Genomic DNA, 13,949 nt, shown 5'->3' with positions numbered 1-13,949 from the left:
ATTAATATTTATTCATATAAATCGTTGCATATTTAATTTGTTACGACATAGTTCAGCTGCAATTGTCTTTGAGATTATTCAAAATTACACATCCAGCAATCGATTGTCCTTTTCGGACTAAAACTGAATGTAAAGTTGAATCAACTTCAGAATAATTACAGATTCGGTGCATTACGTTTTGAGCATACATCTGTAAAATCCTTCGACTTATAAATATTAACCATAATGATGGTATAACTGGGCGTAACGCGATGATATTTAAATGAAGCTGATGACATTTTCAACATCCGAAAGCCAAATCGATATACCTACTGGTGTAGAGGAAAATGCGTGGGAAAAATGGGTTTAATTAGCATCGAATTAACAATTACGCATAAAAGAAATAGTGAGACAGGCAGTGATCGATATGAGGAGTTGCAACGGAAATAAGCTGGGTTATAAAAGGCAGATGGAGAACACATGTAGGTCAACAATTCAAATAGACCAAGTCGTGACTAACGATGGGCGAGAATATTCGCCCTAAGACAAACCCATTATTTTAGATTACAAATACTCTCTTTTATTGATACACTCGTGTTAGATTAAAAGTCGAACCCACTGAATTTAAGAACTAAAAAAAAATTACGTTACCATTAACGTTGAAATTAAACCGTTGATACATCATTGAATTTTCTTCGATTCACATCACAAGTTGTTTACCGTATTTTAACAGCATTAGGAACAAATAAAGATTAAAATCAATTTAGCAACTTTAAGTACCGATAAAACTGCAATAATCAATAGCATTAATTAAACGATAAAAATAGTCATATTCGGATACATTGATTTTAAAATATAATGTATATGTGAGCATCCATTTTGTATCCGAACAATTAGCGATAACAACAATCTGAATTGGTCTTTGTAAATAGTATGGTATTCCTCAGGAGACAAAAGGATTTTATAGAATTATGGAATTCTCAAAACTAAAAGAGAAAACACCCAAGTTCCGCCCTCAATCGAAGACCCAACGATGGAGCTGGACCTATAAAAATCTCGACACAGATTTAGACGGTCTCTCTGCGCCTTCAGACTACAGGCCCACCAACCTGTTTAGTTCAATGTCCAAGATTGCTGAAAGAGCGAGACCGGTTTACTGAGCAGAACCATATCATATCAGACGAACTCGTGTTGGTTCAGAGCCAAACATTCATGTGCTCATCAGACCACTAGATTGGCCGCAGAAATTCATTTCGCCATGAAGAAAAATCACGGTCTTTTTAGATCTAACAAAAGCCTTTGACAAAGTTTGGCACGACGGCCTAATACACAAAGTCATCAAAGCAGGTTTACCCGAAGACTGTGATAATTTTACTGCGTTCCTTTTTGTATGATAGGTCCTTTCAAGTAAAGATCGGTAACACACTCTCCAGCAGGAGTCCCCCAAGGTTCTCCATTAGCCCCAGCATTATTCACCTCTTGATGTCAGACATCCCAATGAAGAAAAATGTTGAAACCGCCCAATACGCGGATGACCCAACTTTCTTCACCAGTTCTCGTTCTGTAGATACCGCTCAGAGAAAACTTCAAGTTCAATTAATTGCCACAGTCCGAAGGTTAAATTTCTGGAGTTTGCAAATGAACCCCCAAAAAGCCCAGGCCATAATCTTTCACAATCAGAGAAACATCCGCGCTTACCAACTGAGAGTGGAAAAAGTCTCACTCCCGTGGCGACAAAAAGCCACATATATCGGCATCATCTTTGATCGTAGATTCCTATGGTCATCACAGATAAATAAAACAATCTCTCATCTGTAGAAAAAGTAAATTGTTTCCGATGATTAAAGTTTTGCTTTACAAGCTGCTTATCAGTCCCGTCATGTCATATGGATTTTTAGGGTAAAAAAATGATGTGGCTCGGTGAATGGAGGTAAATCGAAATGAAACAGTGGTGTTTACATAATGTGACCGTTATTTATTGGCAATATAAAAACAATATAAAAAATACAAATAATGAAACGGATGGCAGCGGAGTTACCTGAAGATGAGGCTTGGGCAGTCGATGGTGGCACGTCTTAACCGAACGAGGGTTGAGCACTGAATGACCGAAATACCCTTCAATAATATCCCAGATAAACGTCTCGGGGTTGCCGTCAGCCATTCGTTGTCGGGTTCCAGTTGGCACCCCGCCCGTGTTCAACATCTGGGATTATATTTCTGGGTATTTTGTAGACCGTTATTCCACGATGTAAAATTCGACATGCTCAAGATCGCTACAATACTCCCCTGCCAGAATTTTACATAAACTTATTTCAAGCAAAAAATACAAAAATGTTTGAAAAAATATTAAATACAAAAAAATATATACGAAACAAAATGTGCTATGTAAAATGGGCTTTGAAAAATATGATAGTTCGAAACGGTTGTGGTTGGTACGGTTGCGATCTGGTACGGCTGTTGATATCTTCCGGTCCTACAGATACCGTTGCATCATCGTCGCTTTGGCACTTGAATGTGGTCCATCGACGACGTTGAAAACAAGCTATTCTTCAGACAGGGCTCCCGTAATCGACGCTGTGGGAGGATCGACTGTTCGACGACGTGGTAGCTTATTTTCTTCGACGACGAGACGTTAGCAATTCTGGTACTTCGGCGAAGACAAACGAGTCTACGGTGACTGCAATCGGTACCTAGCTTCTGGGGCTGCTCTGTGACTAATCCGTAGTCACATACGTTAGGTTAATTCAGAAAAAACAAATAACGACGGTATCCGACCGAAGCTGCCCAAAGCCTTTCAAATCAAAATATCTGCCATTATGACGGAGACGGCGAGCGAAGGAAGACATTATGATTTAAACATAGCGCCGAAAGAAATGTTTAGCCGATACGCTGATGATTAAGCAGTGCTAGAAAAATATTCAAAAGATTGTGAAATAAAAATTTTGACAAAAAAAATTAAAAAATGAATTGGAAATAATGAAATTAATCGGAATAAAATGAAAATGAATCTTGAAGGTAATATTGAAAACGAATTGAATTAAAAATATTTAAAATTTTGAAACAAAAAATATAACGGTCACGTGAAATACACCATTTTCTACGTACCCTCCATTCACGAGTCCAAACCCAATTTTGCGAAAGATCACGTCGGGGTCACCACTTTAGGGTAAAAAAATGATGTGGCTCGGTGAATGGAGGTAAATCGAAATGAAACAGTGGTGTTTACATAATGTGACCGTTATTTATTGGCAATATAAAAACAATATAAAAAATACAAATAATGAAACGGATGGCAGCGGAGTTACCTGAAGATGAGGCTTGGGCAGTCGATGGTGGCACGTCTTAACCGAACGAGGGTTGAGCACTGAATGACCGAAATACCCTTCAATAATATCCCAGATAAACGTCTCGGGGTTGCCGTCAGCCATTCGTTGTCGGGTTCCAGTTGGCACCCCGCCCGTGTTCAACATCTGGGATTATATTTCTGGGTATTTTGTAGACCGTTATTCCACGATGTAAAATTCGACATGCTCAAGATCGCTACAGATTTAACACTTGGTATCGGTTTATCAGGCCGGAACTAGTGGAAAAGCTTCAGGTAATGCAAAATAAACTTCTCAGGCAAACTCTGAACGCGCCATGGTTTGTCAGAAATACCCAAATTCATCGGGAAACTGACACAACAGAAATAAGACGGTTCGTTTTCTCCTTATACACGAAAGTCCATGCAACCTCAGCTTTCTCCAACAATTCCCACATCAGATCCCTGTCAGAGGTGTTCCCAACCAGGTAACCCCGAAGACTATCCCCCCAAAAGCGGTTCTTCATGCCGCCAAAGGTTCTCACACACCAAATAAAGCGCCTCTTATAAAGTGAGTTAACATCGGCAAGGAAACCTTTTCAGCTGGTAAATCAGTCCAAAAAAAAAATTAGACGGTCTCTATTTCTCCGGGCTCCCTCGAGTAGCTATGTTGTCAACTGTAAGTTGTTAATCACTCAAATAAACCATAAATAACCTAGTTAGTTTCTATCATTTTATCACGTGTCCATCCTCAATTGTCACATATATGAATTCCATTACGAACAAAATTAATATTTTTGACATTTGCAAATCATGATCATTTCAAATACACAAATTACTTCCACATTGAAATAGAAATGAGACAAAAATACATTCTAGTTTGATTTCTAGTCTATGAAATCTATGAATGAAAGAATTTAGCTGGTAGATTATCGTCAAATTGGTTAAATAACAAACTCGGATTATTATTGTACCTCTTTGGATCAATTGGGTGCAAGAATTCGTCAAAAAGGCATTAAGACAACATACCTGCTGACATAATTCATACATTTGTTGCTATATTAAACGATTTAAAATCGAACAACCTAGTAAATCATGATCATAAATATTTTCGGTATTTATAACCATTCTACTTATGTCATCTGTATATTTTTTCAATACAAATTTACATTAAAATACAATAGTGTTGTATATATTTAAATGGCAACAACATTTATATTAAAATTAACCGAATTAATCTTTAAGTCAACAATGCCTTTAGTACTGACTATAAAGTAAATTTTTAACATATCCAAATTATTCCCACTGTATTTAAATTACTTTTTTTTGACGGACAAAAGTTGACCGGCAAATGAGAGTCTGAGAATAAATAAATCCTCAAGCTTTTCTTTTTCAGGTATCATCTACTCGTCTGAAAAGGATTTTTGGATAGTCAGTACCATATTATATTCTTATAGGATTATTAAAACATTTTTTTAAGCTACTTAACAATAGACGTTACATTATACATCTGAGTTTTCCTGTTCATATATCAAGCAATCGAACACGAATATATCCGAAGATGGAAATGTTAAAATTAAAGAAATTGTTTCACTTTATAATGCTATAAAAATCTTATTTGATTTACCACTTATTTAAAGTTAATATTCCAATTTCAATTTCAAATTAACATGATTTATAATATTACAACGTGGTTATATCAAGATTTAACAATACAATAATATTGGTATGGCAATATGGAGACATATCTATTTTTATTCAATACCACTATAATAACGTAACATAAATATTATGAATCATTTGTATAATTAAGAGTAGTAGTTAAATTTAACCGTATAGAGAAGCTGTCTTATACTAAGCGGATTTTATTTGTTTTAATTAGACATCAAACAAACCGTCTTCAACATACGAGTGTCCCACTATTGAACTCCTACCAACATTTTTACTAGTTTCATTGTCACTCTGACATTAAATTTGACATTCAATCATTTGATGAGGCAAGGATTTTTGCAACTTTGAGTGACAATTGACAAAGTGTTTTGACAGCTGAGAGTTCTGTATCTTCATTGTATTTTAGAAATATTACCTACGAAGAAATTTATTTAAAAATTATGGAAATTGACATTTACATTAATCAGTGGCCTTACATATACTGGTTATGATAGTGTGATATCAGTTTGGGGACCTTGGTTATATCAAGATTTAACAATACAATAATATTGGTATGGCAATATGGAGACATATCTATTTTTATTCAATACCACTATAATAACGTAACATAAATATTATGAATCATTTGTATAATTAACAGTAGTAGTTAAATTTAACCGTATAGAGAAGCTGTCTTATACTAAGCGGATTTCATTTGTTTTAATTAGACATCAAACAAACCGTCTTCAACATACGAGTGTCCCACTATTGAACTCCTACCAACATTTTTACTAGTTTCATTGTCACTCTGACATTAAATTTGACATTCAATCATTTGATGAGGCAAGGATTTTTGCAACTTTGAGTGACAATTGACAAAGTGTTTTGACAGCTGAGAGTTCTGTATCTTCATTGTATTTTAGAAATATTACCTACGAAGAAATTTATTTAAAAATTATGGAAATTGACATTTACATTAATCAGTGGCCTTACATATACTGGTTATGATAGTGTGATATCAGTTTGGGGACCTTGGTTATATCAAGATTTAACAATACAATAATATTGGTATGGCAATATGGAGACATATCTATTTTTATTCAATACCACTATAATAACGTAACATAAATATTATGAATCATTTGTATAATTAACAGTAGTAGTTAAATTTAACCGTATAGAGAAGCTGTCTTATACTAAGCGGATTTCATTTGTTTTAATTAGACATCAAACAAACCGTCTTCAACATACGAGTGTCCCACTATTGAACTCCTACCAACATTTTTACTAGTTTCATTGTCACTCTGACATTAAGTTTGACATTCAATCATTTGATGAAGCAAGGATTTTTGCAACTTTGAGTGACAATTGACAAAGTGTTTTGACAGCTGAGAGTTCTGTATCTTCATTGTATTTTAGAAATATTACCTACGAAGAAATTTATTTAAAAATTATGAAAATTGACATTTACATTAATCAGTGGCCTTACATATACTGGTTATGATAGTGTGATATCAGTTTGGGGACCTTGGTTATATCAAGATTTAACAATACAATAATATTGGTATGGCAATATGGAGACATATCTATTTTTATTCAATACCACTATAATAACGTAACATAAATATTATGAATCATTTGTATAATTAACAGTAGTAGTTAAATTTAACCGTATAGAGAAGCTGTCTTATACTAAGCGGATTTCATTTGTTTTAATTAGACATCAAACAAACCGTCTTCAACATACGAGTGTCCCACTATTGAACTCCTACCAACATTTTTACTAGTTTCATTGTCACTCTGACATTAAGTTTGACATTCAATCATTTGATGAGGCAAGGATTTTTGCAACTTTGAGTGACAATTGACAAAGTGTTTTGACAGCTGAGAGTTCTGTATCTTCATTGTATTTTAGAAATATTACCTACGAAGAAATTTATTTAAAAATTATGTAAATTGACATTTACATTAATCAGTGGCCTTACATATACTGGTTATGATAGTGTGATATCAGTTTGGGGACCTTGGTTATATCAAGATTTAACAATACAATAATATTGGTATGGCAATATGGAGACATATCTATTTTTATTCAATACCACTATAATAACGTAACATAAATATTATGAATCATTTGTATAATTAACAGTAGTAGTTAAATTTAACCGTATAGAGAAGCTGTCTTATACTAAGCGGATTTCATTTGTTTTAATTAGACATCAAACAAACCGTCTTCAACATACGAGTGTCCCACTATTGAACTCCTACCAACATTTTTACTAGTTTCATTGTCACTCTGACATTAAGTTTGACATTCAATCATTTGATGAGGCAAGGATTTTTGCAACTTTGAGTGACAATTGACAAAGTGTTTTGACAGCTGAGAGTTCTGTATCTTCATTGTATTTTAGAAATATTACCTACGAAGAAATTTATTTAAAAATTATGTAAATTGACATTTACATTAATCAGTGGCCTTACATATACTGGTTATGATAGTGTGATATCAGTTTGGGGACCTTGGTTATATCAAGATTTAACAATACAATAATATTGGTATGGCAATATGGAGACATATCTATTTTTATTCAATACCACTATAATAACGTAACATAAATATTATGAATCATTTGTATAATTAACAGTAGTAGTTAAATTTAACCGTATAGAGAAGCTGTCTTATACTAAGCGGATTTCATTTGTTTTAATTAGACATCAAACAAACCGTCTTCAACATACGAGTGTCCCACTATTGAACTCCTACCAACATTTTTACTAGTTTCATTGTCACTCTGACATTAAATTTGACATTCAATCATTTGATGAGGCAAGGATTTTTGCAACTTTGAGTGACAATTGACAAAGTGTTTTGACAGCTGAGAGTTCTGTATCTTCATTGTATTTTAGAAATATTACCTACGAAGAAATTTATTTAAAAATTATGGAAATTGACATTTACATTAATCAGTGGCCTTACATATACTGGTTATGATAGTGTGATATCAGTTTGGGGACCTTGGTTATATCAAGATTTAACAATACAATAATATTGGTATGGCAATATGGAGACATATCTATTTTTATTCAATACCACTATAATAACGTAACATAAATATTATGAATCATTTGTATAATTAACAGTAGTAGTTAAATTTAACCGTATAGAGAAGCTGTCTTATACTAAGCGGATTTCATTTGTTTTAATTAGACATCAAACAAACCGTCTTCAACATACGAGTGTCCCACTATTGAACTCCTACCAACATTTTTACTAGTTTCATTGTCACTCTGACATTAAATTTGACATTCAATCATTTGATGAGGCAAGGATTTTTGCAACTTTGAGTGACAATTGACAAAGTGTTTTGACAGCTGAGAGTTCTGTATCTTCATTGTATTTTAGAAATATTACCTACGAAGAAATTTATTTAAAAATTATGGAAATTGACATTTACATTAATCAGTGGCCTTACATATACTGGTTATGATAGTGTGATATCAGTTTGGGGACCTTGGTTATATCAAGATTTAACAATACAATAATATTGGTATGGCAATATGGAGACATATCTATTTTTATTCAATACCACTATAATAACGTAACATAAATATTATGAATCATTTGTATAATTAACAGTAGTAGTTAAATTTAACCGTATAGAGAAGCTGTCTTATACTAAGCGGATTTCATTTGTTTTAATTAGACATCAAACAAACCGTCTTCAACATACGAGTGTCCCACTATTGAACTCCTACCAACATTTTTACTAGTTTCATTGTCACTCTGACATTAAGTTTGACATTCAATCATTTGATGAGGCAAGGATTTTTGCAACTTTGAGTGACAATTGACAAAGTGTTTTGACAGCTGAGAGTTCTGTATCTTCATTGTATTTTAGAAATATTACCTACGAAGAAATTTATTTAAAAATTATGTAAATTGACATTTACATTAATCAGTGGCCTTACATATACTGGTTATGATAGTGTGATATCAGTTTGGGGACCTTGGTTATATCAAGATTTAACAATACAATAATATTGGTATGGCAATATGGAGACATATCTATTTTTATTCAATACCACTATAATAACGTAACATAAATATTATGAATCATTTGTATAATTAACAGTAGTAGTTAAATTTAACCGTATAGAGAAGCTGTCTTATACTAAGCGGATTTCATTTGTTTTAATTAGACATCAAACAAACCGTCTTCAACATACGAGTGTCCCACTATTGAACTCCTACCAACATTTTTACTAGTTTCATTGTCACTCTGACATTAAGTTTGACATTCAATCATTTGATGAGGCAAGGATTTTTGCAACTTTGAGTGACAATTGACAAAGTGTTTTGACAGCTGAGAGTTCTGTATCTTCATTGTATTTTAGAAATATTACCTACGAAGAAATTTATTTAAAAATTATGTAAATTGACATTTACATTAATCAGTGGCCTTACATATACTGGTTATGATAGTGTGATATCAGTTTGGGGACCTTGGTTATATCAAGATTTAACAATACAATAATATTGGTATGGCAATATGGAGACATATCTATTTTTATTCAATACCACTATAATAACGTAACATAAATATTATGAATCATTTGTATAATTAACAGTAGTAGTTAAATTTAACCGTATAGAGAAGCTGTCTTATACTAAGCGGATTTCATTTGTTTTAATTAGACATCAAACAAACCGTCTTCAACATACGAGTGTCCCACTATTGAACTCCTACCAACATTTTTACTAGTTTCATTGTCACTCTGACATTAAATTTGACATTCAATCATTTGATGAGGCAAGGATTTTTGCAACTTTGAGTGACAATTGACAAAGTGTTTTGACAGCTGAGAGTTCTGTATCTTCATTGTATTTTAGAAATATTACCTACGAAGAAATTTATTTAAAAATTATGTAAATTGACATTTACATTAATCAGTGGCCTTACATATACTGGTTATGATAGTGTGATATCAGTTTGGGGACCTTGGTTATATCAAGATTTAACAATACAATAATATTGGTATGGCAATATGGAGACATATCTATTTTTATTCAATACCACTATAATAACGTAACATAAATATTATGAATCATTTGTATAATTAACAGTAGTAGTTAAATTTAACCGTATAGAGAAGCTGTCTTATACTAAGCGGATTTCATTTGTTTTAATTAGACATCAAACAAACCGTCTTCAACATACGAGTGTCCCACTATTGAACTCCTACCAACATTTTTACTAGTTTCATTGTCACTCTGACATTAAGTTTGACATTCAATCATTTGATGAGGCAAGGATTTTTGCAACTTTGAGTGACAATTGACAAAGTGTTTTGACAGCTGAGAGTTCTGTATCTTCATTGTATTTTAGAAATATTACCTACGAAGAAATTTATTTAAAAATTATGTAAATTGACATTTACATTAATCAGTGGCCTTACATATACTGGTTATGATAGTGTGATATCAGTTTGGGGACCTTGGTTATATCAAGATTTAACAATACAATAATATTGGTATGGCAATATGGAGACATATCTATTTTTATTCAATACCACTATAATAACGTAACATAAATATTATGAATCATTTGTATAATTAACAGTAGTAGTTAAATTTAACCGTATAGAGAAGCTGTCTTATACTAAGCGGATTTCATTTGTTTTAATTAGACATCAAACAAACCGTCTTCAACATACGAGTGTCCCACTATTGAACTCCTACCAACATTTTTACTAGTTTCATTGTCACTCTGACATTAAGTTTGACATTCAATCATTTGATGAGGCAAGGATTTTTGCAACTTTGAGTGACAATTGACAAAGTGTTTTGACAGCTGAGAGTTCTGTATCTTCATTGTATTTTAGAAATATTACCTACGAAGAAATTTATTTAAAAATTATGTAAATTGACATTTACATTAATCAGTGGCCTTACATATACTGGTTATGATAGTGTGATATCAGTTTGGGGACCTTGGTTATATCAAGATTTAACAATACAATAATATTGGTATGGCAATATGGAGACATATCTATTTTTATTCAATACCACTATAATAACGTAACATAAATATTATGAATCATTTGTATAATTAACAGTAGTAGTTAAATTTAACCGTATAGAGAAGCTGTCTTATACTAAGCGGATTTCATTTGTTTTAATTAGACATCAAACAAACCGTCTTCAACATACGAGTGTCCCACTATTGAACTCCTACCAACATTTTTACTAGTTTCATTGTCACTCTGACATTAAATTTGACATTCAATCATTTGATGAGGCAAGGATTTTTGCAACTTTGAGTGACAATTGACAAAGTGTTTTGACAGCTGAGAGTTCTGTATCTTCATTGTATTTTAGAAATATTACCTACGAAGAAATTTATTTAAAAATTATGTAAATTGACATTTACATTAATCAGTGGCCTTACATATACTGGTTATGATAGTGTGATATCAGTTTGGGGACCTTGGTTATATCAAGATTTAACAATACAATAATATTGGTATGGCAATATGGAGACATATCTATTTTTATTCAATACCACTATAATAACGTAACATAAATATTATGAATCATTTGTATAATTAACAGTAGTAGTTAAATTTAACCGTATAGAGAAGCTGTCTTATACTAAGCGGATTTCATTTGTTTTAATTAGACATCAAACAAACCGTCTTCAACATACGAGTGTCCCACTATTGAACTCCTACCAACATTTTTACTAGTTTCATTGTCACTCTGACATTAAGTTTGACATTCAATCATTTGATGAGGCAAGGATTTTTGCAACTTTGAGTGACAATTGACAAAGTGTTTTGACAGCTGAGAGTTCTGTATCTTCATTGTATTTTAGAAATATTACCTACGAAGAAATTTATTTAAAAATTATGTAAATTGACATTTACATTAATCAGTGGCCTTACATATACTGGTTATGATAGTGTGATATCAGTTTGGGGACCTTGGTTATATCAAGATTTAACAATACAATAATATTGGTATGGCAATATGGAGACATATCTATTTTTATTCAATACCACTATAATAACGTAACATAAATATTATGAATCATTTGTATAATTAACAGTAGTAGTTAAATTTAACCGTATAGAGAAGCTGTCTTATACTAAGCGGATTTCATTTGTTTTAATTAGACATCAAACAAACCGTCTTCAACATACGAGTGTCCCACTATTGAACTCCTACCAACATTTTTACTAGTTTCATTGTCACTCTGACATTAAGTTTGACATTCAATCATTTGATGAGGCAAGGATTTTTGCAACTTTGAGTGACAATTGACAAAGTGTTTTGACAGCTGAGAGTTCTGTATCTTCATTGTATTTTAGAAATATTACCTACGAAGAAATTTATTTAAAAATTATGTAAATTGACATTTACATTAATCAGTGGCCTTACATATACTGGTTATGATAGTGTGATATCAGTTTGGGGACCTTGGTTATATCAAGATTTAACAATACAATAATATTGGTATGGCAATATGGAGACATATCTATTTTTATTCAATACCACTATAATAACGTAACATAAATATTATGAATCATTTGTATAATTAACAGTAGTAGTTAAATTTAACCGTATAGAGAAGCTGTCTTATACTAAGCGGATTTCATTTGTTTTAATTAGACATCAAACAAACCGTCTTCAACATACGAGTGTCCCACTATTGAACTCCTACCAACATTTTTACTAGTTTCATTGTCACTCTGACATTAAGTTTGACATTCAATCATTTGATGAGGCAAGGATTTTTGCAACTTTGAGTGACAATTGACAAAGTGTTTTGACAGCTGAGAGTTCTGTATCTTCATTGTATTTTAGAAATATTACCTACGAAGAAATTTATTTAAAAATTATGAAAATTGACATTTACATTAATCAGTGGCCTTACATATACTGGTTATGATAGTGTGATATCAGTTTGGGGACCTTGGTTATATCAAGATTTAACAATACAATAATATTGGTATGGCAATATGGAGACATATCTATTTTTATTCAATACCACTATAATAACGTAACATAAATATTATGAATCATTTGTATAATTAACAGTAGTAGTTAAATTTAACCGTATAGAGAAGCTGTCTTATACTAAGCGGATTTCATTTGTTTTAATTAGACATCAAACAAACCGTCTTCAACATACGAGTGTCCCACTATTGAACTCCTACCAACATTTTTACTAGTTTCATTGTCACTCTGACATTAAGTTTGACATTCAATCATTTGATGAGGCAAGGATTTTTGCAACTTTGAGTGACAATTGACAAAGTGTTTTGACAGCTGAGAGTTCTGTATCTTCATTGTATTTTAGAAATATTACCTACGAAGAAATTTATTTAAAAATTATGTAAATTGACATTTACATTAATCAGTGGCCTTACATATACTGGTTATGATAGTGTGATATCAGTTTGGGGACCTTGGTTATATCAAGATTTAACAATACAATAATATTGGTATGGCAATATGGAGACATATCTATTTTTATTCAATACCACTATAATAACGTAACATAAATATTATGAATCATTTGTATAATTAACAGTAGTAGTTAAATTTAACCGTATAGAGAAGCTGTCTTATACTAAGCGGATTTCATTTGTTTTAATTAGACATCAAACAAACCGTCTTCAACATACGAGTGTCCCACTATTGAACTCCTACCAACATTTTTACTAGTTTCATTGTCACTCTGACATTAAATTTGACATTCAATCATTTGATGAGGCAAGGATTTTTGCAACTTTGAGTGACAATTGACAAAGTGTTTTGACAGCTGAGAGTTCTGTATCTTCATTGTATTTTAGAAATATTACCTACGAAGAAATTTATTTAAAAATTATGTAAATTGACATTTACATTAATCAGTGGCCTTACACATACTGGTTATGATAGTGTGATATCAGTTTGGGGACCTTGGTTATATCAAGATTTAACAATACAATAATATTGGTATGGCAATATGGA

At 32.1% G+C, this 13,949-nt stretch overlaps 1 protein-coding gene across 6 annotated transcripts in view; it reads right to left on the bottom strand.

The window, feature by feature from the left end:
* Positions 1–13,949, bottom strand: part of cv-c (RhoGTPase activating protein) — an 89,853-nt gene that overhangs the window by 33,348 nt on the left and 42,556 nt on the right. For 2 of the 6 annotated variants that reach the window (XM_076406547.1, XM_076406548.1), the window contains exon 1: positions 631–770. The exons of the other annotated variants lie outside the window; for them this stretch is intronic. In XM_076406547.1, the coding sequence (XP_076262662.1) occupies positions 631–664 (34 nt within the window). In that variant the 5' untranslated portion in view covers positions 665–770. Of the gene's footprint in view, positions 1–630; positions 771–13,949 lie in introns of those variants that run through there. 6 annotated transcript variants of the gene reach the window in all.

Source organism: Rhynchophorus ferrugineus, unplaced genomic scaffold, assembly GCF_030347505.1.
Source record: "Rhynchophorus ferrugineus isolate W39M unplaced genomic scaffold, kcgeb_rfMv2 rfM5, whole genome shotgun sequence".
Classification (NCBI taxonomy): domain Eukaryota; kingdom Metazoa; phylum Arthropoda; class Insecta; order Coleoptera; family Curculionidae; genus Rhynchophorus; species Rhynchophorus ferrugineus.
Note: the sequence above shows the minus strand (reverse complement) of the source record. Positions and strands in the feature narration are given on the sequence as shown.